This window comes from Ursus arctos, unplaced genomic scaffold (genome assembly GCF_023065955.2).
Source record: "Ursus arctos isolate Adak ecotype North America unplaced genomic scaffold, UrsArc2.0 scaffold_8, whole genome shotgun sequence".
NCBI classification, from domain to species: Eukaryota; Metazoa; Chordata; class Mammalia; order Carnivora; family Ursidae; genus Ursus; species Ursus arctos.
The window spans coordinates 8,300,537-8,325,517 of record NW_026623100.1 but is presented as its reverse complement, the minus strand read 5'-3'; the positions used below and the strand labels follow the sequence as shown (position 1 = coordinate 8,325,517).

Sequence of the window (24,981 nt, the reverse complement as noted above, 5' to 3'; positions counted from 1 at the left end):
TAAGTTTGAGGTTTCGGTGGGACAGGCTGTGCTGAGTCAACCAACTGAGGACCCTGCCTTGGAGAGGTCTTTCTGATCTGCCTCATTTTTTATTCAGGCGCTCATCCCAATGATCACGGCAGCTTTGGAACCATCTCTGGGCTGAATCTCTCCTTTCCAATCTAGTTGGGGATAGCTTTGGGGTGACAACTTTGTACAGATTCTATCTATTGGTAGTATAGATTGAAATAAGGAAGTCAAGAGGCAGAGATGACTTGGAGGGAGATTAAAAATGTAGATTTCTACATACTAAGTATGAGGCACCAATGGGTCATGTAAATGAAAATATCCAGTAGAAAGACTGAGAGGAATGGTTGGGAGGTGGGAGAGAAAGGGCCATGGAAAGTGACTTAGAAGGAGGAGTCATCATGGGGGTGTGGTGATAGGTGAAAGATAAAGAACGATGAGATATCTTGGGACCAAGGGATAGGAAGAGCACCGTTGGTTGAGTCTCAGGAAAATGCCCACACTTAAGGGGAGGGGAGCAATAAGGAGACAAGAAGGGGTCACTCTAGGAAAGAAATTGGATAAAGCAGTCTTAAGAGCTAAAGGACGTTTCAAGAAAGAAGTGGCCAATTCTGTCATATTTTACCAAGAAGTTGAGAAGAACGAATGAAAAATGGCTTTGGCGATTGAGATGATAATTATAATGAAAAGTATCCAAGAAAATGAACTGGAAATGCCTTTCTCTGTTGCCAGAGATTGATTTACTGCCCACATCAAAGCCATGTTGACATGATGTGTGTGTTTCCATTCTTAAGAAGGTATCATTAATAGCAGAACAGCTGAAAAAGCCAATTAGATTCAACTAAAATATGAATGCTTCTCATATTAATCAGACTGTGACCAAAATACCTAAATAACAGACACTAACCTGTGATACCTTTTTTCACCCAGAAGGTAACGATACTGGGCATAGAAGAAAGAACTTTTCTTGATACAGATTCCATCATAATGATATCTGAAAAATAAAGGTTGTCTTCAAGATTATGTCAAATCACTGACATGCTTTACAGAAGCCACAAAATAGACTAGCTAACGAAGATCTGAGTTTTATCTACGACACCATTTATTAGCTCTGTTGGGTAGACAGTTGCATACTATTCCATACACATTAGCTTTGAAACGGGCTCGCAAGTGTTTTACTCTGCTTTCCCAATTTAGGACACACCGGTCTTAGAGAGATGGGACAGGGAAAGCCTCTTACTGCCACCGCCATGAACCTTTTTAAAGTATAGGGGAGTGACACCCACGTTCCCTCTCTCGGGAACCAGGCTCGGATTCTTACAAACCCAAGAAGGAAGTCGGCTCTTGCCCTGCAGCCCAGGCACTTTGCTGAGCTGGGAAAATGCAGCTGCTTGTCTGGGCTCACAGCAGCAGAACAAAATTTTTTCAAATGAACTATTACCCAATGTTTAGTTTGGCAAATGCTTCAGCTGTCTTCATTCCCTCGTGGGTAGCAGGCCCCTTTCTTAATTTGGCTTCCATCCCTTCTCACTGATTTTCTGATCTCACTGATCTCTCCTGATTTCTCTTTATTTAAAAGAAATAACAAATAACAATAGCAATTGAGTGACAATTATAATACGATGCACCTGATAACACTGGAATTTCCTTTTGCTTTAAAAATACATGGAGCCTGGGTCCCTGGTCTCCGGAAAATAATTCAAATATGCCAACTAGGTGAATACTTAGAAATTTTAGTTCAAAGAAAAATTAAAATAGTTCTATAACTCTGTGTGTATTTAAATATTTTAATGGACACCTATATGTCTAAACATTTTAAGTGTTGAAACAAGAAAACATTGTGACTTTCATATTTCAACAAAATACCTAAGAAAGTAGAAACTACTATCTGCTTCTAGTGTCACCCAAATTATTCCAGGCACTAGGATTTCATTTGAATCATGGGAACTCTTTGATAGTGTTGATATTTCTAGTTTGCTTAGTTTTGCATTTTTGTGTCACCCATTTTGTGATTTTTCAAAATGTTTGTTTCTAACATTTCAAATGAAACAAAAATGACAAGCCTACCTGGCACTTCCTCTCGTGCCTAGCCTCCGGGTGCCGAGATCAGGAAAAACCAAATGCACAAGCTAAAAGAATAAACCAGATTTAAAGCTGCAATTGGAAAATTTAGAAACAAAACTTATAGTTTCTATTCTTACAATGTTTCAGTTGTATTTCCTCTTTTTTTTATTATAAAGAAAATATATGTAAATGACATTTGGAAAAAGTCAGACAAGTATAGGGACAAAAATATACGATTCAGAGGAAACTGCCATTGAAAACTCAGTGTGGTTCCTTCCAGTTTTTCTTTTTTAAAGATTTATTTTATAGAGAGAGAGCACATGCGCACGGAGGGGAGGGGCAGAGGGAAAAGGAGGAGAGAAGCAGACTCCCTGTTGAGCCTGGAGCCCCTCACAGGGCTAGATGTCAGGACTCGGAGATCTGGGCCTGAACGGAAACCAAGAGCTGTTTTCTTAACCAACTGAGTCACCCAGGCTCCCCTTTCCAGTTTTTATTTTCAAGCCTCAATATGTGTATGGATTCCTTGGGTATACATAGGAAACAACTGGTGTCACACAATTAGCATGTGTGCAGTTTTGCTTTTGATTTTCTCCCCTCCACAGTGTATCATAAACATTTCCCCTTGTCATTAAGAATTCTCTAAAAATAAGGGGTTAATAGCTGCATAAGAGTCCATCATGTGAGCTGCCATAATTTTATTATTTTCCTCTTTTTCCAATGTAATAGTAATTTTCACATTTTATTATTCATTTGTTTACTTATTTATTTATTTTTTTTTTGGTTTTAAAGATTTTGGTAGCAAATGATCTCAAAATATTGAATAACATAGCACCTTCTGACTCAACTTCTCAACTCCCAGAGATATGTTTTTGATGTGTTTTGTTAGCGCTAATATTATATTTATGACTAATTACATTAAAAAAATAGAAGTCTGTTCCATTTTCCTAATTAGAAGAGGTTCATGACATGCATGGTATCCAAGTGTATGTCTGTTTGAAAGTGGAAATACCGGAGCATGGTGGAATTAGAAAAATACAGAGTATGGAAGGCATGGTGTTTCAGGAAGTCAAGTAATGATTTCCACTATTTTTCTCAAATCCCTTCCATAATCATTCAGCTTCTGCTTGCTTTCTTGTTAATATCCCTCTTTTTTTCTTTTTTTTTTTTTTTAAGATTTTATTTATTTATTTGAGAGAGTGTGAGAGAGACCAGGAATGGGGGGAGGAGCAGAGAGAGTGGGAGAAGCAGACTCCCCGCTGAACAAGGAGCCCGATGCAGGGCTCCATCCTAGGACCCTGAGATCATGACCTGAGCTGAAGGCAGATGCTTAACTGACTGAGCCACCCAGGCGCCCCCCCCTTCTTTTTTTCTTAACTGCTAAGCAGCAGGATTTGACAGTGTCGTGTAATGTTTCTCTTGCCTGGTTCTAGGCGCTACGTCTTCCTATGGGAAGCCACCCAAGCCTAGGTGTAGAGGAAGAAAAATGAAGGAACAGGAAAAGCAAGTCTTGACAATTAAACACCAAGGTTGTGAGGCCAAATCGAGAGGTTCCTTCAGGGAAGGGGTCCAAAATGTACAGATGAAGAATAAATGATAAAAGAAAAAGTCAGCAAGTCTAAAAATACAGAAATAGAAGCCAGAAATTCCTACTTTCCACCACAGACTCTGGAAATTCCATCACCTCTTAAGAAAATCACATAAAACCTTCCCTCTATATCTAGTTGTAAAATCATAGGTACCCAAAAGAATTAATATAAGCTATGCAGCAGGCTCAGATTCAAGGCCCTGGGAAATAATCTGGTGTTTTGGAGGGAGAAGCAGAAATAAATTGCCTAGTTGTCTGGCAGCATAAGAATCTGCACATTTTATTTTACTGAGTAATTCCAACCCCAGACTGTCCTGTGATTTCATTTTGTGATCAGGTGCACCACAGTTCAATGTAAAAACCAACTGAGGTGATTATTTCAAAAAAAAATGTAATAAGTAAGAAATGTATATATTTAATATATGGACAGTTCACATAAATTAATGGGAAAACAACAATACCCCAGTAGAAAGTGGTCTGGCGATAATATGTATACACACAAGATCCGTATGACCAAAATACATGCAAAAGTGTTTACCTTCCCTAATCATCCGATAAGTGCAAGTTGAAACAGCTAAATATAGTACTTAACCAACAAATTTTCTAGGTTAAAAATATTAGGGATTTGGTTAAGAGTATCAGGAACTACCATGAGGGCTGTGTATTGGTTACAATGGTCTAGAATCCCTCCTACGGAAGTTACCACCAAAAGATGGAGACTTATGGTGGAATAGAGAAAAATGATAAACAACCGAAATTTCCAACAAGGGAAACGGTTCAATGAATTCTGGAACATCCAAAAAGTGTTTGGCACCATTTTACAACATTTATTTAAAAAATATTTTAATATGAAAATGTTTATGATATTCTAAGTTTAGATAAATGGGCATGTAATTATAAAAGTTAATTATTTCTTGAGTGCTTCCTATGTGCCAGGACCACTCAGTTCTTTTTATATGTGTTCTCTCATTAATTTCTTAAAAGCATCTCATAGGGTAGGTACTGTTATTAACATTATGAATCGTTTCATTTTACAGTTGATGATGTTGAGGCACAAAAAGATGAAATAACTTGCCCAGGGTTATAACCTAATTAGTCGGATTCCAGGCTTAGTTCTGTTAAAAAGTATACCATATTGCAAAATCAACAATACAAGACACAACAAGTATTGGTGAGGATGTGGAGAAAAAGGAACCCTCGTGCAGTGTGGGTAGGAAGGTAAACTGGTGCAGCCACTGTGGAAAACAGTATGGAGGGTCCTCAGAAAGTTAAAAATAGAACTACTCTATTATCCAATAATCACACTACTGGGTATTTACACAAAAAATTTTTTAAACACCCCACGAATTTAAGGGGATACAGGGGCCCCTATGTTTATTACAGCATTATTTACAATAGCCAAGCTATAGAAGCAGCCCAATAATGGAATATTATTCTGTGACAAAAAAGAATGAAATCTTGCCATTTGCAACAACATGGATGGAGCTAGAGAGTATTATGCTAAGCAAAATAAGTCAGTCAGAGAAAGACAAATGCCATATGATTTCACCCATATGTGGAATTTAAGAAACCAAGCAAACACAGGAAAAAAGAGAGAGAGAGAACAGACAATACAAGAAACAGACTCTTAACTGTAGAGAAAAAAACTGATGGTTACCAGAGGGAAGGAGGATAAGGGGGAGGGGAAAATAGGGAATGGGAATTAAAGAGTATACTTATTATGATGAAAAAAATGATAAAAAAATACCATATTGCATGCTGTCTATCCACCTGTCCATTCACCTCTCAGTTCACCTATTCATACACCAATCTTTCAATCCATTCATCCACATAGTATCTATACAACAGGATGAGACATGAACACAACAGACAACAGATAGCAAAGTGAATTCTGAGACACACATCTTAGGGACCTTGTACCCTCAGGCATTTAGCTAAAATTGGGTTTTTTATTTTTTTTAATTAACTAATTTATTTTAAAGGTCCATACTTTTTTATTTTTTAAAGATTTTATTTATTTATTTGACAGAGATAGAGACAACCAGCGAGAGACAGAACACAAGCAGGGGGAGTGGGAGAGGAAGAAGCAGGCTCATAGCGGAGGAGCCTGATGTGGGGCTCGATCCCAGAACGCTGGGATCACACCCTGAGCCAAAGGCAGACGCTTAACGACTGAGCCATCCAGACGCCCCTAAAATTGGTTTTTTTAAAACCCTAATAAGTCTCAACTCAAATCACTCATGATGAAATGGAGAGAGGAGGAGGTCTAAGGGGATTTCTTGTGGCAAAATAACCTCTTTACCTGTGAAGGGTGTGTGGGACAGAGTGTGGCTCAATCATCTCAGGCCTAGCAGAAGACGATTCACAGATTCACTTGAAGCACTCTTTGTGAGGCCCCTGGAGTTAGTGTCTGGCTCTGGCATACGACTCCTGATAGACTGTGGGCAGGCAGCCCAGCGCGCTTGGTGGACAGGCAGAGGAGAGTGGCTACCACCCTGGTTTCAGCCGGCGCACCCACAGTCTGTTTAGGCCAAGAATGTCTGAGTAGTTCCTATGGCCAAAAGTTGTCTACATGTGAGAAGGAGATGGCATGTGGAAGAGCCTGGACTTTGCCCAGCAAAAGGCCCCCAGAATGGACAGTCAGGCTGCAGAAAGAGTCATTGACCAACACAAGGAAGGCACACTAGAACATTCCCAAGGGCTGTTCTGAAGAAGCCACCAAAAGGACCAGGAAACAAGAGTCTGCCTGGCCCCCAAAGTGTGAAGCTGAGCAGTAGGAGTTTTCCAGCCATTTTTACCTCCCCCGATTCCAGAGGGGTCAAACCAACCCCCAGCAAGTTGTGGGGAGGAGAGATAGGGAGGGAAGAAGAAGCCCCCACGCCTAGTCCTTTGCAGGTAAGAAGCCATCCTGGAGGAGATAAAATAAAGATTCCACTTTAAACTCAATTCAGTTTTGATATTATATGGGACTGGACATACTAAGCATCAGACTGATACCATGTGGTAAATTAAGAGTGACAACAGGGCTTTGTATCACCCAAGGACTAGAGAGGTCACACTGCATGCTCACGTGCTGATTCAGGAGTGGAGGAAAAACCACCCAATGACCAGGTTCAAAGCACCATGGGAAATGAAGACAAAGTCACTGTGCAATTAGTCCCTTAGCTCTGGCTGATCACATGTATGTGCATGTGTGCGCAAACTTGCAAATAAACTATATGCATGTGGCTACAGCTCTGGACAGGGAGGCTATAGCCAGTAGTTATCTTTCTCTTTTTATAGTTTTCTGTAATTTTTACACTTTCTATAAAGGGGACTGTAATACTTTATAATCAGAAAAACATCAGTAAATGCTATTTTTAAAAAGGAAGTCGGTGTTATGGAAATTCCCTAATCCATGTGAGTTATCACTTGCACCAAGAATGAGCACTACCCATCATCTGCCCAGGGCTGCCAAAAAGAGCAAGAAACATTCCGACATCTGCACAGGAACTTGATGTGGAATCTGGAATCAACTCCATTCCCAGGGGAAGAGGGAGGAAATGAGAATTGGGTATTTTGTTGTTTCTCTTGTAAACATGCTTGGGATCATATCCTTTTCCCCTTCCTCTCCCTAGTCCATTAGTCACAAATTCGGCAGTAAGGGTCCCTTCCCAACAAGGGCTCCACTGAATGGCCCGTTCTTCAGGCAACCCCCCAATGAGAACTGAAAGTTAGTGGTCTTAAAGAATGGATTCTAAGGCAAGCATTAAGATGAAAAATGCTAAATATATGCCCCTTGCTGCACACTGGAGTCTCTTTTTAACTTTTCCTTTGGAATGCTCTGCAATGAGACTACCCTAGAGGGGACACAACTTACAAGAAACTCTTAAAAAGGATTTTGAAAAGCAGGCTTTGATTTCTGAGAAAAGGAAGTAGAGATCTTACAGAGACTAAACATGTCACGCTCAAGTCACACCGCTTTCATCTGATCAAGTTGCCAGGCAGGTGGATAAAGAAAATGCTGTAGAGCCAGGGGACGCAGGAATGGGTCCCCTTGAGGAAGTGTCCCAGGCTGCCAAGTGATGAAATGATAAGCTAGCCGAGGGAATTCCTGGCTGGCTGGAAAACCTTCCTTAGGGACACCTTGTGAGCACAATGTCTTGTGCACACTCATATTGCTTTCATTTATTGAATGAGGGATAAGAGATATGCATTTCAAATATGGGAGATTCACCAGGTTGAGAAGACTGGATGACCTACAAGATTCAAGAAGATACTGGTAAGCAGAACCACAGATTGAAACTAAGAAGCTAAATTATAGGAATAAGGGAGTGGCTGCTCCTGGGTTCAAATAGTTACCTGTATAATGACAATAATCTGACAATAATATTTTGTATTTATGTAGAGTATTTCACAGTGTCCAAGGCAGTTTTGAGGGGGCAGCTTAATTTTAATTCATGTGAAAAAATACTTAAGAGTTATTTTTGTTGACCACAAGCTTAAAATGAAACCAACAGAGTGACATGGAAGGATAAAAGCCAATAGTAGCTCTCCCCCCATAAAACTAAGAGCCTCTGTCATCGAGCACTCCTAAGGTACTGGGTTGTACCCCTTGGGGCTATCTACCTTTTAAGAAGAACACTGGTAAATTGAAGTCATAATGAAACAAGTGGGCAGGAAAGTAAAAATTTGGCAGCTGAGGAATATTCAGTGTGGAGAAGGGAAGACAAGGAGATGTAAACAATTGGTTCAAGTTTTTGAGCAGCTGCAATATTACAAGATTCTCCTATGTATTTTATTATTATCAAAAGTGCAACCCTTCCACCAATGACTCTGTACCAGGGATGAAGACTTTGGCTAGGGGAGTGGATCTAAAAATGTCAATGTTTTGGAAACAACATTGGAATCCACAGAATTGCTTGTGGGAGGGTAACCTGGAGCAGCCACTTTGGAAAATAGTTTGGCCCCCTCCCCAGACATCAGTCACACCCCCCCTTAGCCTGCAAGGTTCATCCCTGGACATACACGCCTAAAAGAACATCTTCATGTGCACAGCAGGAAATACACACATGAATGTTCACAACTGCAAGAACTGGAAACAACCCAAATGCTCATCAGTAGGACAGCAGATGAGTAAATTGTGAAATATTACACAATGGTCAAATGAATCTAGAGGAACCTTAATACAATATTAAGTGGACAAAGTCCCAAAGATGACAAATAATATGATACCTCTTTTTAAAAAGTTAAGCAACAAAAATTAAAAATATGCTTTTTAGAAATACATATATGAAACAGGTTAGACAAAGCTAAATACCATATGATCTCACTTATATGTGAACCTAAAAAACAAAAACAAAACAACAACAACAAAACAAACTCACAGATACAGAAAACAGGTTGGTGGTTGACAGAGGCAAGGGGCAGGGGAGTGGGCAAAAGAGGTAAAGGTGGTCGAAAGGTTAAAAAATACACATAAATGCACCAAAACTCTTTTTTAAAAAGCAAGGTAATGACGAACAGGTTGATGATTCCCACCAGTGGGGCAGGGCAGGGAGATGGGATATGGGGCAACTGGTGCAGTGGTTCATTGGGGTGGTGGGTTCACAGATGTCACTCCACTGTTAAAAAGAACTAAATACCCAGATGGAATTAGGCCATGCATAAACCCATGATGACAGTGTGTCATGAACCAATTCAGTTCTGTACATCTGAGGGCCACTGAAAAGAGGGAGAAGGCACAAAAAAAGGAAAGAGGGAAGGGAGGGAGATACTGAATTGACATCATTGCAGCCCAGTCAGCAAGCTCCTTGTCACCCACATCATTTCAGCCCAAGCCAAGTAGCTGCCCAAAGCAGTATGGTTGTATAGGTTGTGAACTGTACAAAGGTCCCTGATGAGTAGTTGAGCAGGTTTTCATCAGCCTGTGCTCTACTTGCTGAGCAAGATCCTGGGGCAGGACCATGTTTGCCCAGAGGAAGAGCACAGAAGTGTGCTACCCCATCACCCAGTTCTAAGCCTGTGATAGTCTCTGCCCAGAGAGGGCATTTTGTTCTCATAAAATTTTAGCTCCAGCCAGAGGCGTTCTCAAAGGGATCTTGCACGGAGTTGGAACAGGTGACTTCCAAGGGCTCTTTTAACTCAAGGATATTTTTGAGGGAAAAACAAGTGGGAGAACTGACCCACAATTTAGGAGACTGTATTTGAACCCTAGGGGAGCAAAATTTGCTACCGGAAAATGTATCTCTTTGGTATGTGGATTATTTTAAGGTGATTATTTTTAAGAAAGAGAAGGCTCAGGAAGAACCTTTGACCTTTCCCCTAATCACCAAAAGAATTTAGAGGACCTGCTATCTTTTTTTTTTTTTTTAAGATTTTATTTATTTATGTGACAGAGAGATAGCCAGCCAGAGAGGGAACACAGTAGGGGAGTGGGAGAGAAAGAAGCAGGCTCCCAGCGGAGGAGCCCGATGTGGGACTTGATCCTGGAAAGTACTGGAATGCCGGGATCACGCCCTGAGCCAAAGGCAGACGCTTAATGACTGCACTACCCAGGCGCCCCCCTGCTATCTTCTAAGCGAGGTATCACTGTAGATAACTACAGTACAATATGAATGAACTGTGAAAGATAGGGAGGAATTTAGCAAAATCTGTTAAAATTCTTCTCTTTGTTTCTGTATGGCCCAGCTAACATTTGTTTACCAAACATTTACTCTTTTCATCTTCCTATGAATTGCATTCTTTCCCTTTTGAAGTCCCACTTTCCTACCCTCTTCTCCTTCGGTCTAGATGGCTATAGTGAGCGCCCACACATACATAATTAAATTTGATTCTCTCTTGTTGATCTGTCTCTTGTCAATTTAAATCTTAGACCAACCAAAAGAACCTGAAAGAGTAGAGGAAAAAAAAACACCACCCAAGCATTGCAACTAGCTGTGCTATCCTCAGCCTTAATCACTGCTGGTTTGTTTTCTTGACTTCTAATGTTACCTGCTTCAGCCAATGGCTGTGACACAAGACAAAGCATTAAAGATGCCAACTGTTTCCTCCCCGCCCACATGTCTTTCCTGCAGGCCTCTCTTGCCCACAGACTGGTACAGTATCAGGCACTGGGGCAGAAGGTCAGGTGTAGCATCATGGGAAGCACCATCCAAGCAGCCATAATGGGAAATCAGGAAGCCAGTGAAGGAAGTTGGCTTCTGGGAAGGGGCATGGAGCAGGCCAGTGGAGAGAAGCAGAGTCCCAGTGGTTTAAGGATATACCAGAGGGAAAGAAAAGAGATGCCTGGTGACTTAGAATCTAGGTGTGGGCTGTCTGAGATGGGACCCACCAGCCACATGTGGCTATTGCACATTTGAAATGTGGCTAGTTCAAGCTGAGATGGACTCTACATGTAAAGTACACACAGATTTTTGAGATTGGGCACGAAGAATGAAAAAGTAACTCAATGATTTCATAATATCGATTCCACATTGAAATAATATTTTGAATATTTTGGATTAAATTTCAAAATAATAAAAAATTTCACATTTTAAAAGACTTCAAAAATGAGGATACTAGGATATTTTAAATTATATCTGTGGCTCCTGTTACATTTCTATTAGGCAGCAATGGGCTAGACTCTATGAAGGCCAAATTTTTTATAATAGGATTTAATGAGATATCCCTTACCCTTTAAAAAAATTCTTTTAACTTGTACTGAGTTGGTGTCTGTCTATTCCTAAAAACCAGATGGAAAAGTGCCTTGAAAAATAAATATGACTCAATGATTGGAAGTTATTATTGTTAATTTAATAATGATTAAGTCCTGTGATTCTATTAATTATTTCCATCAACAAATCCTACTGACTGTTTCCCAAATATAGCCAGAATTTGACCTCTTCTCACTGCTGCATTCCTGCCCAGTCTCCACACACCTGGCTCCTCTCACCTCCCTGATTTGACTTCAAGGTGCTGAAGATCATCCTGGTCCTCCCTCACTGTTCTCCTTCCTCCAGCTGTTGCAGCTTCCCTGCTGCTTGTGCTCCTTCTTCCCTCACGGCTTTTGCACTGGCTCTGCCTGCACTGCTCTTGTTTATATCCACATACACTCACTGCCTATCTCTTCAAAGTCTGGACTCATACTTCTGAGGGAGGCCTTCCCTGGTTGCTTTCCCTGAAATTACAACTCTTACACACACACACCCCTTATCTCCTTCTGTTCTATTATTTCCCTTAGCATTTATACTATCTAATATACTATGTATTTTATCTTATGTTTCAGCCTCCTTCTACTGTAATAAATTTAGTAAGGGCAGACATTTTTCTCTGTTTGCTCATTATTGTATTCCCAGCACCTAACACAGTGCCTGGCACAGAGCGGCTGCTCAGTAAATTTGTTGTATGTAGAGGGTCTCAGTGACTATTCCTGTGCTAATGTTTGCTGTGTATTATATGGTCTACACAAAGTTCCTGACAGACCTCTTAACCTCCAGAGGAGACATTTAAGAGCCAATGGATTCTCTAAGTCCAACCAAACTGTAGGAAGCACCAGCTGTCTGACATCACAAGTGGCTCTTGGAGTTTGTGTGGTGCTAAGTGTTGGCATTTCTTTTCCTTTTTTTTTTTTTTTTTTGAAGACTTATTTATTTTAGAAAGAGCGTGCACGTGAGCATGAGCGGGAGGGCCAGAGGGACAAGGAGAGAGAATCTGGAGCAGACTCCCCACTGAGCATGGAGCCCAACATGGGGCTCCATCTCACGACCATGAGACCACGACCTGAGCCAAAATCAAGAGTCAGACTTAATCGACTGCACCACCCTGGCATCCCAAGTGTTGGCATTTCTATGCAGAGAATAATGGCCCAGCAAACCTGGCTGAGTTTTTGGCGTGTTTGGAGCTGCCACAGTTGCCTTTTCTTAGGCACCGCCCGTTCCTTACCTTTCCTGGTCCCTCACGATGAAGTGCGGACAAAGGACAGAACAGCTTTTCAAGGAAGATGAAGGAGAATACTAACCATCTGGTTGGCTTCCCGGAGTGAAGCCAGTTATTCCCACTGAGAACCCATTAGACCCAAATAGATTTTAACATTTCCTCATTAATCCACTTGCATACTTTTTTTTTTTTTTTTTTAACTCAGCACCATATTTTTGTCATTACAACCTACCTTCCCAAAGGTGGCTGGGTTGACTTGCTGCTGAGCATTTTGGCCACAGGTCTCCACATAAATCTCATACATCAGGCATCGAGGCACACTGTACCCTTCACAGATACAGAAATTGTCAACCAACCTGGGGGGAGAGGGAGACAAGGCAGAGGAAACCGGCATCAGTTTCTCTAGGGCAGAACATTTTGATAAGGATCAACAGCCAGACACAGGTGTGGGATCCAAGGAACTGAAACCTGTTTAAGTTATTGAGTGCAAAGGCTCACCAATCAGTGTCAGCAATGTACCTTTTTGTTCTCAGCCCAGAGTTAAGTATATCGATTGTGCGTCTTTATTTTTTTTTATTAAATCTTTCATTTTAATTCCAGTATCATTAACTGTTATAGTAGGTTTCAGGCGTACCATATAGTGATTCTACAATTCTATACATTACTCAGCATTCATCCTGGTAAGTGTACTCTTAATTCCCATCACCTAATTCATCCATCCCCCCCCCCCCAGGAAACATCAGTTTGTTCTCTATAGTGAAGAGTCTGTTTCTTGGTTTGTCTCTCTTTATTTTTCTCTTTGCTCATTTGTTTTGTTTCTTAAATTCCACATATGAGTAAACTCAAATGGTATTTGTCTTTCTCTGACTTATTTTGCCCACCCAGCATTATACTCTCTAGCTCCATCCGTGTTGTTGCAAATGGCAAGATTTCATTCTTTTTTGTGGCTGAATAATATTTCATTTGTGTATATCCCACAACTTTATCCGTTCATCTATTGATAGATAATTGGGCTGCTTCCATAGTTTGTCTACTGTAAATAATGCTGCAATAACAGGAGTGCGTGTGTATTTTTGAATTCGTGTTTTTGTATTTTTTGGGTAAATACCTAGTAGTATGCTTACTGGATCATAGGGTAATTCTATTTTTAACTTTCTGGGGACCCTCCATACCGTTTTCCACAGTGCCTGCACCAGTTTGTATTCTAATTATGGGTCTCTAGATAATCAACATGGTGGGTTTTTATTGTTTTGTTTGTTTTTTTTGTCTGTTTTTGTTTTTGGCATGTAGACATATTAAAAAGAAGCCCAAATTATTGGCTCAGCAGACACTGTTTTATGTCCTGTTGTAAAGGTTGCAGCCCAGATCTCTATAGCTATAACAGTGAGGGTTATTTACTCGCTCTATCACCCCTGCAGGCTCCCCAGTCCCTGTGTGCCTGTGACCCAGGGCACGTGTGCAACACTTTGCCTCCCTCCCCTAGTTGTTTGCACAAATTTTTAATCTGAGTAATTTAGGGCAGGCCACGATATTTTGATGCTTTGAACTGAGATGAGATGTAATGTGTGAGACACCAAGAGACAGGCCGTACGCTTTCCCTCTCCAGCTGAGTGGCATTTATGTGTGATCTGCAGCATTCTCGGCCTCTGCTCAGGGTGGGGTCTTCCACTGCTCAAATGCTCCCACGCTTGGGGGGAGGCGGTGGTCCCTTGGCCACGAGGGACTCTGCCTGTGGCTCACAGCCCACAGCCCACAGCCAGCCCTGTGGGGACAGCCGTGTCCCTGTTCCAGAAACTAGTATGTGTGTGGGGCAAGAAGTGGGGGAGACTGAGGTCAGAAAGTGTGGTCTACAGTGACATCTGATCACAACGCTCCCTTTACTGGTTGAGGAGGGACTCTCAGGGTTCTCCTCATTCTTTTAGAGAAATATACGAAGCAAGCCAGTATAATTTTTAAACACAGAAGAATTTTGTAGCAGGAAATTTACCAATACATCTTCTCCTTTCTCATTGATGATGTACAGCTTATTTTCTGGGATGAGGCCCCCTGAGGCCCGAATTTACTTTCTCTGAGAGCTAAAGACACAATTGTTAACCCCGTCGGCTTCCTAGTAAAAGGAAAACCAACATATGGGAGGTGGGGGAAATCTCTGGCCCTGCACACTGAGGTATACAAATCACCTACCACAGGCCAGGCGGCTTACAACAACAGAAACTGGTTCTTCCACAGTTCTGGAGACTGAGTCCAAAACCAAGGTGTCGGTAGGGCTGGTTCCTTCCAGAGGCTCTGAGGGAGAATGTGTTGCACGCTCTCCTCCAGGCTTCTGGTGGTCGCTGGACATCCTTGGCTTGTAGATGCGTCACACTCGTGTCTGCCTCCATCCTCACCTGGGCTTCTCTTCTTTGAGCGTCCTCTCTCCTCTTCTTAGGATGACACCAGTGATTGGATTTAGGGCCCAGCTGAATCCAGTATGATCTCTTCTTAATTAGTTACATCTGCAAAGACCCTATTTCTGAATATGGTCACATTCTGAGCTTCCAGACAGATATGCATTTTGGGGAGACACTCTTCAACCCAGTACCTGCCCAAGGAGTGGATTTTCCAAGGGTCTCCTCAACATTGTTGTGAGAACATGCCACTTGACATACTTTACCATGGTTTAAATATGGCTGCTAACTGGCTCGATGTTGACTGCAGGGTGATGTCTCTCGGTGGGGAGGGGGAGGCGACTTCATGCAACTCGGTGATTTTTATGTATCTTTTGTTCAGAAACCACTCACTGATACATGAAAAGTCTATACTTGAAGTACCACAGAAGATAGCTAGGCTTGGGGAGCTGCTGTGACAGGTGTTAAGTTCAGACTCACTGTTGTTTATTTACAGCTACTACTGATTTAGTCATGGAATGGTCTCCTTAGAAAAGAAACACGCGAAATACTCCTTAAAACGAACTCTAGTTTAAATTTCTGCAAATGCTTCTTCCTTGTCACAGAAATTCATTTGGTCTAGGCCTCTATGAACGATTTCTCTCTTTCAAAATGACATTACTGAGTCTGCCTGTTATCCGGGTGCACAAGTAAGGCCAAATAATACTATCAATGAGAATAACAGTAAAGGTCTGCGAGGAGAGTCTTTTCTCTGTTACACACCTAAATACAGGGCTGCCTTCTGGTCTGAAGCCTTGCACTGCCACTTGGTGACTTTGCTGCTTTGATCCTGGCTGCACCCCGTTTCTGGCCATGTGCCTTTGGTTGTTTTCCCAAAGACCCCAGCCAGATCTCAGAGACTGGCCTGTGGTGGGGAGCCAGCATATATTAACTGGGAAAAATGGAAAGTTTGAAAGAAGGTTTTAGTTTGTCCAGTAAGAGCACCTGTTCGGGGTTGTGCCTTTACTTCAGCTCAAAGAGCAGTTGCTTCAGCATATAGTCTCCACACACATAGGAAATTATGATTTTTAAACAAGATTTATTGACTTATTTTAGAGAAAGAGAGCGTGCACGAGTGCGGTGTGGGGCGGGGCAGAGGGACAGGGGAGAGAATCTCAAGCAGACTTTCTGCTGAGTGCTGAGGCTGACTCTAGGCTAGATCTCATGACCTTGAGATTGTGACCTTAGCCAAAATCAAGAGTCAGATGCTTAACTGACTGAGCCACCCAGGCACCCCTATGAATTTCTTTTAAGTAAATGATTTCTTTTTAAGTAATCTCTCCACCCAATATGGGGCTCACACTCACAACCCCAAGATCAAGAGTCGCATGCTCTACTAACGGAGTCACCCAGGTGCCCCTCAAAATTATGACCATGAGTATTACCCAGGGCTTTGCACCTCATAGGCAGGCTTGCATTCTGACTCTGAGATACTGCCTAGAGCTTTTGGGACTAGAAAACAAGCACATGATGTACCGAGTACACTTCTTGGCACATGGAAGCTCTTCTTGGTGTCGTTTTAGTGTCTACCTCCAAAATATTCAGAGGAAGTAAGAAAGACGTCCCTATTGGCAGACTGGCAGCCCAGAAACACCTGCAGCAAATGAGCCTGGCTTTCAATGACATTTGAGTCCAAGGAGAGGCTGATGGGGGTGGGGGGAGTGTAGGCAGTAGGGCTGAGCAGAACTACTGGCAGGTGAGATTGGTTAAGGATTTTACATTGTGCCACCAAAATGTGTTTTGGTGATCCATGATTAGAAAGGTGTGGGATGAATCAATCACCGAATTCCTTGCTTAGATGCCTAAGAACAGTATTTACCAGGTCTCACCATCAGATGAAGTTGATTGCTAAGATGGTAAGGACATTAATGTTGTTCTCCTTGTTTTGAGTGATGGACAAGCTGATAGTAGCCAGCATCAGAGTGCACATACCTAGCATTGCGACTCTAACATTTTTTTTTTAAAGATTTTATTTATTTATGTGACAGAGAGACAGCCAGCAAGAGAGGGAACACAGCAGGGGAGTGGGAGAGGAAGAAGCAGGCTCCCAGCAGAGGAGCCTGATGTGGCACTTGATGCCGGAACGCCGGGATCACGCCCTGAGCCGAAGGCAGACGCTTAACGACTGCGCTACCCAGGCGCCCAACTCTAACATTTTTTCTGAGCGCACCTTTCCATGATAAAGAAAAATGTAACGCTAGGAATTACACACGCTGGGAATTATAGTACCCTGATTCAGTCTGATCAAAAGCTCCTATGAATTCTGTATCTTTCAAATAAACTTGCATTTCATTAATTTCAACAGTCTGCAGACATTTGCAAAAGCCATATTATATGTGGGAGACATTATTTTAGATTATGGCCAGGCTCAGCATGCATAGGGATTAGGAGATGCGTAGTAGTTTCATCTGAGGTCTGAAGACAGAGGTCCCACCCAGTCAGACCTGTTCGGTCTGCACTCCCCAGCAGGGGAAGTCAAGTCACTGCTCTTCCTCCCTTTGTGCTCCCCCGAGGTCTGATCACTTCTCTCCCCATTCCTACAGTCCTCTCTGTCTGTGAAACAGAAAATGTCTATTACTTCTGGTCCTGGAGACTGTCCTGCTCCTTGCAGGACCTTTCTCCTTGGAGAATTTATCGTGTTTATGACAGTGGCACTGAAGTCTCTAAGGAATGCTGGGGACCTAACTAGTGACTGGAAATGAAGTAACGAAGCAATGCTGAAAGTGGAATGTTTCTTCCATGTGACAATAATCAGCCCCCTCTCTGTCTTCCATGCAGAAAGAGTGTCTGGACAGGAAACTGGTCTCCTTGGGCATCTTCTAATACCTTCCAGGATGCCAAAGCTCTGGATTACAAACTGAGTGGCTCTACTGTGCGTGTGTGTGTGTGTGTGTGTGTGTGTGTGTGGTTTTTTTAAAAAACATTTATTTTATTTTAATTTTATTTTTTTTAAAGATTTTATTTATTTATCTGACAGAGATAGAGACAGACAGTGAGAGAGGGAACACAAGCAGGGGGAGTGGGAGAGGAAGAAGCAGGCTCACAGCAGAGGAGCCTGATGTGGGGCTCGATCCCATAACGCCGGGATCACGCCCTGAGCCGAAGGCAGACGCTTAACCGCTGTGCCACCCAGGCGCCCCTAAATATACATTTATTTTTTAATTGTGATAAAATACATATAACAAAATTTACCATTTTAAAATGTACAGTTCAGCAGCATTAAGCACCTTCACACTGTTGTGCAACCATCACCACCATCCACCCAAAGAACTCTTTGCATTTTGCAAAACTGAAATCCTGTACCCATTAAACACTAACTCCTCTTTCTCTCTCCCCAAGTACCTGGCACCCACCATTCTACTTTCTGCCTCTATGAATGGGACTACTTTAGGTACCTCATACAAGTGGACTCATACAGTATCTGTCCTTTTGTGACTGGCTTATTTCATTTAGCATAATGTCTTCAAGTTTCATCCATATTGTAGCATGTATCAGAATTTCCTCCTTTTTTTAAGCCTGAGTAATAGTCCATTGTATGTACGTATCACATTTTATTCACTCATCTGTTAATGGACACTTGGATTGTTTCCACCTTTTGGCTATTGTGTATAATGCTGTTATACACATGGGTGTGCAAAAATCCGCTTGAGTTCCTGTTTTCAATTCTTTGGGGGTACATATCCTGAAGTGGAATTGCTGGATCATACGGTAGTTCTATTTCAATTTTTTGAGGTGCCGCCATATTGTTTTTCTTAATGGCTACACCATTTTACATTTCCACCAAAAGTGCACAAGGGCTCCAATTTCTCCACATTTTTGACAACACTTGTTATTTTCTATTTTTGTTTGTTTGATAATGGCTATCCTAATGGGTGCAAAGTGGCTGGGGCTGTATTTTTAATGCCAATGTTAAAACCACCAGTACCAATGATCTGTTAAACATCCCACCTCAGAGACTAAATGCCTAAAGAGCAGTCCTCCACAGAAAGCTATGCCCTCCTCATCTTGATTGCTCCACCTGCTCCCCAAACTCGAAGAGCATGACCTCTGTGTTTTAGAGGCCTGTAGGGGTGGGTAGGAATTCATGGCATAGGACTCGAATTAGTTTGGCTCACTGCTAAAATGGTACACCATCCTAATTGATTTAGGGCAACTGCACTATGGGCAGCCTGCACTGTGTCATCTCTAATCATTCTTTCAAGTCTCTGGAATATAATGCAAACTCCAGAAACTCTAACTTACTAAATGGTGACCTGGAATGGTTGACAAAGGCATCCTCATAATTCTTTCTTCTAAGAAGGAGCCACTCTGCTGAGGGGTCTGAGTCAGTGAGTGTAAAAGAAAGAGAGCACAGCTGTATAGTATTCTGAAAATTGTTGTGTGCTCTAATATGTATTCTTTCGATTTTTTTCTCTTATGCAACATAAACTATATCAAAAATTTTCTCTTGGAAGAAAAGGGTAAAACTTAAGGCATTTTCATGTTATGATCACAAACACACCCTTCATTTTTCTATTTTGCTCACATAACTTTTTCAGAAAGTCTTTCCTGAGAAATATTCCTTAAAACCTTTTTAAAAAGTAATCAGCTCTCTGCTATTTATTCACCTTACAAAACTTAGGTTTTAGGTTTTAGGACTGGTTTCAATTATTTTCCTATTTATTAAAAGCTACAAACCCATGAGTTCATCAGTCCCAGGGGCTAACGATATTTTTCTTTCCAGTTTTTCTGCCCCTATTTAAATAGCCAGAAGTGAATTTCACAAACAATGTGGAATGCATTGTTAAAGCTAAAAATTGCTTTGCTTTAAGTTAGAAAACATCCCATTCTGGATCTCATACCAAGGGGAAACATTTCCTCTCGTGGCCAACGCCCACGTGCCTTCAGATGTGTATGTAAGAGCTGGTCCAACCAACAGGCCCCCCGGTGAGGGGCAGTCCGGATTGCTTCCCGCGGTCAGCGTGACCAACAGGGAAGCCCCCACATAGAAAACCCACACCAGGAGGCCTTTACAGTGTGTGTGTGTGTGTGTGTGTGTGTCCAGTCCCATCCGCTGCTCTGGCGAGCCAGCAGCAAAAGTCACTGGTTCTGGGTGTCCTTCTAGACCTATTTATCAGGGCTCCCGGAGCACCGGCGGTCGCTCCTCGCACTGGGCACTGGCCCGAGGTCCTGGGGACAGCAGCAGAGGCAGTGACGTTTCCTCCCTTCCCTGCCCCACCTCTTCCATTCTATCGGCCCAGAGCTCAGACCTCGAAACCCGGCCCGGTGGGAAGGCGCCCGGGGCAGCTCACCACTGGATGATGTCGCTGTGCAGGCCCCGGGTGCCCGCGCTGCGGGATGGGGAGGCCGGCACATCCTCAGCCATGGTCCCAACTAGGGCCAGGCGCACCGAACCAGGGAGCGGGCGGCTGCTCTGCACCCGTCGGGCCGCCCAGGCTGCTGGGTGTTTACTTTAGAGCGGGGCGCGCGGGGGGCGCGGGGGGGGGGGGCGCGGAGCGGCGCGGCTTCCCTGCCGGAGCCCCAGGGGCGCGGGGAGGCCGCTGGGTCGCGCGCCCTGCGTCCTGCTGTGAAGGTTATTGGGGGCGGGGGGTGGGGGCACGGGGTGGCCGGCCCCTAGATAAAAGATGGAAAGACAGAAGTACAGAAGGCGCTCTTCCCATGCTAATCCATCAAACAAACGAGAAAGCAACAAGCAAAAACCAATGTGTAAGTTTCAAATCAGGTCACAGCAGTGGTGACTAGCAGTGGTCCTCAACCCTGCTTGCCTTTGGAATTACCTGAGCAGTTTTCAAAAATACTGACGCCCAAGAGCCAACCCCAGAGGTTCTGATCTAATTGGTCTGGGGGTGGGAGCGGCCCAGGCAAACCGGCTTTTACAACCTCCCCAGGAGTTTAGTGATGCTGGTGTGGATGCGGGACTGAGAACCACTGGTCCTGGGAGTTTTGAGGGGAGCCGGCAACAGGACCTTTGAGAGGCCGACCCCAGATAACTTCACTGGCAGCTTGTGTTGAGAACCGCTGCCCTGGATGATCCCCCAGAACCAGACAGGCCTTGCCCTCAGGAGCTATATGTGCGCGTGGCTGATCCGCGATGTCAAACTGCTTACTCTCTCCCAACCTTACTTCACTTACTAGGAATTGCTTGGTTGCGAACTAATAAATGTAGGGCGTGTGGCACGAAGAGGAGCTCAGTCAGGCAACTGCTACTTTGGCTGCTTACTGCTTCAAAGTCCTCTCATACAGGTTTCTTCATCTCGGTTAAAAAGACACTTGACAACTCAACAACAGCAGCAACAAAACATTCCAATTAGAAAATGGGCAAAGGACTTGAATATCTCCTCCAAAAGAAGATATACAAATGGCTAATAAGCATGTGGAGAGATGCTAAACCTCACTGGCCATTAGTGAAATGCAAATTAAAATCAATGAAATACCACTCCGCACTCATTGGGGTTGCTATTATTAAAAATAAGAAATAAAGACAAGGAAATAACAACAGTTGGTGAAGATGTGAAGAAACTAGAACCTTGCTCATGGCTGGTGGGAATGTAAAATAGTGCAGCTGCTATAAATACAGGCAGTTTCTCAAAAAAATTAAAAATAGAATCAACATATGATCCATCAGTTACACTCTTGGGTATGTACGGTGGGGGAGGCAAATTTTTCCTTTACCTTTCAAAGATTCTTCTGGCTGGCCTAAGAATAAAATTTACATCAGACAATTAACAGGAGAAGACCTCCACATACATGAGAGGTATAAAGACAGAAAGGTAAAATGAGGTATATATGCCATTCTGAGCTGAGGAATGGGATAGGGGCCTGGGTTTCAAAGGGGAATAGGGCAATTCACAGAGCAATAAGAAAATGGCAAATGTTTGGTAATTAGATGTTTGCCCTGCCATTTGGATGGGTCACTCATAAAATTTATCTCTGGTAGTAATTTTATTCTGGGAAAGATCCCCAATTTAGATTCTTCTAGGTAATTAAGGGAGGGGCAAAGTTTCTCTTAAGCCCACAGGGTCTCAATTGCCTGCAGCTTAAAATAGTCCACATGCCAAAGTGGCACATTTTGGGGAGACTGGTTCTGAATCCCTTCAGTACCCAAAAGAACTGAAAGCAGAGACTCAAACAGATATTTGTAATTTGTACCCTCCATTCATAGCAGTACTATTCATAATAGCCAAAAGGTAGAAGCAACCCAAGTGTCCATCTATGGATGAGTGGATAAACAAAATGTAGTATTTGTATTTACATACTTTGGAATGTTATTCAGCCTTAAAAAGGAATGAAATTCTATTACAAGCTACAACATGGATGAACCTTGAAGACATTATGCTAAATGAAATAAGCCAGTCACAAAAGGATGATTCCACTTATATTAAATACCTAGTATAGTCAAACTCAGAGAGACAGAAAGAATTGTAATTACCAGGGGCTGGGAGAGGAGAAATGGGGAGATGTTGTTTAATGAGCACAGGCTTGGGATGAGGGAAAATTTCTGGAGATTAATAGTGTCAATAGTTGCACAATGTAAATGTCCTTAATGCCACTGAATTACACACTTAAAACTGGTTAAAATGGTAAATTTTATATTATGCATATTTGACCACAATTTTTAAAAATCTGCCTCAAAAAAAAAAGATACCCCAGGGTGCCTGGGTGGCTCAGTCAGTTAAGCATCTGACTCTTGATCTCAGCTCGGGTCTTGATCTCGGGGTCATGAGTTCAAGCCCCATGTTGGGTTCCACACTGGGCATGGAGCCTACAAAAAAAGAAAAGAAAGAAAGAAAGAAAGAAAGAAAGAAAGAGAGAGAGGGAGGGAGGGAGGGAGGGAGGAAGGAAGGAAGGAAGGAAGGAAGAAAGAAAGAAAGAAAGAAAGAAAGGGAGGGAGGGAGGGAGGAAGGAAGGAAGGAAGGAAGGAAGAAAGAAAGAAAGAAAGAAAGAAAGAAAGAAAGAAAGAAAGAAAGAAAGAAAGAAAAAAGAAAAAAAGGATACCCCACCTCTGCCAATAATACCACATGAACACATTTGGAGAACCGCTTTTGGAAGCAGGGCAGAGATTCATTCAACCAATAGCAATGACTGCCTTCATATGACAGCACTAGAAAGTAGTTGCTGTGGGGGGGTTTGGTGCCTGGGTGGCTCAGTTGGTTGGGTGTCAGACTCTTGGTCTCAGCTTGGGTCTTGATCTCAGAGTCATGAGTTCAAGCCTCACATTGGGCTCCATGCTGGGCGTGGAGCCTACTTACAAAATAAAAAAAAAAAAAATAAGAAAGTAGTTGCTGGGGCATATCAGAGGTCTCCAGGGCCAGCGCTCTCCTTCCAGTGGGGGCACAATCATCAGGGTATCAGGGACAAGGCTTCAAAAGCAGTTTCAGAGGAGAGATCACAGGATATTCATTAAACAGCCTGAGTCTTGAAGTTTGGCCAGGTCACTGGAGCCAACCCCAGATGGCATCTGAGTCCCCTTTGGGGAGCTGCACCAGGAATCATCCTGGTTCTGAAAACTTGGGGAGGGTTTTTTTCCAGGGGAGGGGGTAGATGTAGGCAGTAAAGCAGAAAGGACTCATAAACAAGTGATGGAGGCCGATGTTTGTCCTTTTCATCTTTTCAGCTCAATTTCCTTGTTCAGGGCTGGTGGCTTTAAAAAGCCATCCAGTAGGGGACACTTAACACTACATCAGCCCCTTTCAGGCTAGGAGCCAAGGGGAAGAGCATGTGGAGAGACTCCTTCATGACCTGGCAGTGATAGGAGGCCAACTGTGTGGGTAAAAAGCAGATCGGCAGCACCTAGTTTCACGTAGTGCCGGGAAACTGCTGAACAGGGAAAGCTGAATGGTAACTGTGATAAAGACCTAGCAGGAGGAGAGAGGAAACAACCAAGTGACATGATACGAAAGGTTCTCCAAAGAAGCTTTCTTGAGTTCAGCCCTTCTTCTCTGGTTGTTTCTAAAGAGCTGGTCTTAGGACCTTGGGCGGGAGCCCTGCCAGGCTGCTTCATCGGCTCTGCTTTGCCCTGAGTGCTCACATCCTGGGCCTCCTACAGTGGGGCAGCTCCTTCTCAGTGTCCCGTGGAAGCTGAGAGCCTGGCTCCTGCTCCATTCTTCATGCAGGTCCTGCAGCAGCTCCCTGCCACCCAAGAAAATACCCAAGAGGCCCACTCATTTCCACAGAGACTGGAAATAACCAAGAGAAGACCTTACTGTTATTAGGCTCAACTTGTTAGGGCCAACTTCAGGTCTTACTATGTCACTGATGATTATGTGATATTTGCATATTTACTTTGCTCGAGTCAGTACCGGACACCGAAACAGATCTTGGAAATACAATGGAACACCATGAACCTCTGGTTGACCAGCGGTCTCTGCTGTTTACTACATCAAATGCAATGAAATGCAAACCTCACTTTGCCTTGCTCCAGAGCTGTTGCGGCCAGCTGGTTAGAGGACTATAGACATGAAGCCATGGGGTCAATTTCACACCCTCTACCCAAAGGACCAGTTAATTTCTTCTATGACAGGTGACAGCTGGTGTGCCTAATTTGACCAGCCTTCTTATAGATGCAGACTCTGAGTAGGTACATGCTAATACAATAACACTCTTAGATTTATTCACTGTGTGCTTCCTAATGTGCTAAATGTGCAAAAGACACTTACCTCTACATGTGACTCTTTTACTAGCAGCATAATTAAGGCTTTCATTTGGGTTGAGCATATAGCCACATAGACTGCGGAGTAGAATTAGTTCTAAAATTCATTTTATTTTCAAAGAATGTTTAATTGCAACTGACATAACAAAAAACTTCCTTTTGTAGCTTTCACTGATGAGACAGCTAGACCCATGCATATGCTCTCTTGTACCTGAAAGGTCCAGTCTCCCTCTAACTCAGGTTCAGCATCTGACCAGTAATGTCCTATACCATTACAGGGAAAAGAAATCTTAAAGTTCATATCAAACAGAATTCCAATTCCTCATGTCACATTTTTGCACAACAAGCTTTTTCTC

At 42.8% G+C, this 24,981-nt stretch overlaps 1 protein-coding gene across 1 annotated transcript in view; it reads right to left on the bottom strand.

Moving 5' to 3' along the window:
- RFX8 (regulatory factor X8) overlaps positions 1-24,981 on the bottom strand; it is an 84,955-nt gene that overhangs the window by 43,875 nt on the left and 16,099 nt on the right. The window contains exons 3-5 of the mRNA XM_057309074.1: positions 12,783-12,906; positions 2,074-2,135; positions 914-1,000 (exon numbers count right to left, since the gene is read on the bottom strand). Coding sequence (XP_057165057.1) covers positions 914-1,000; positions 2,074-2,135; positions 12,783-12,854 — 221 coding nt within the window. The 5' untranslated portion in view covers positions 12,855-12,906. The remainder of the gene's footprint in view (positions 1-913; positions 1,001-2,073; positions 2,136-12,782; positions 12,907-24,981) is intronic.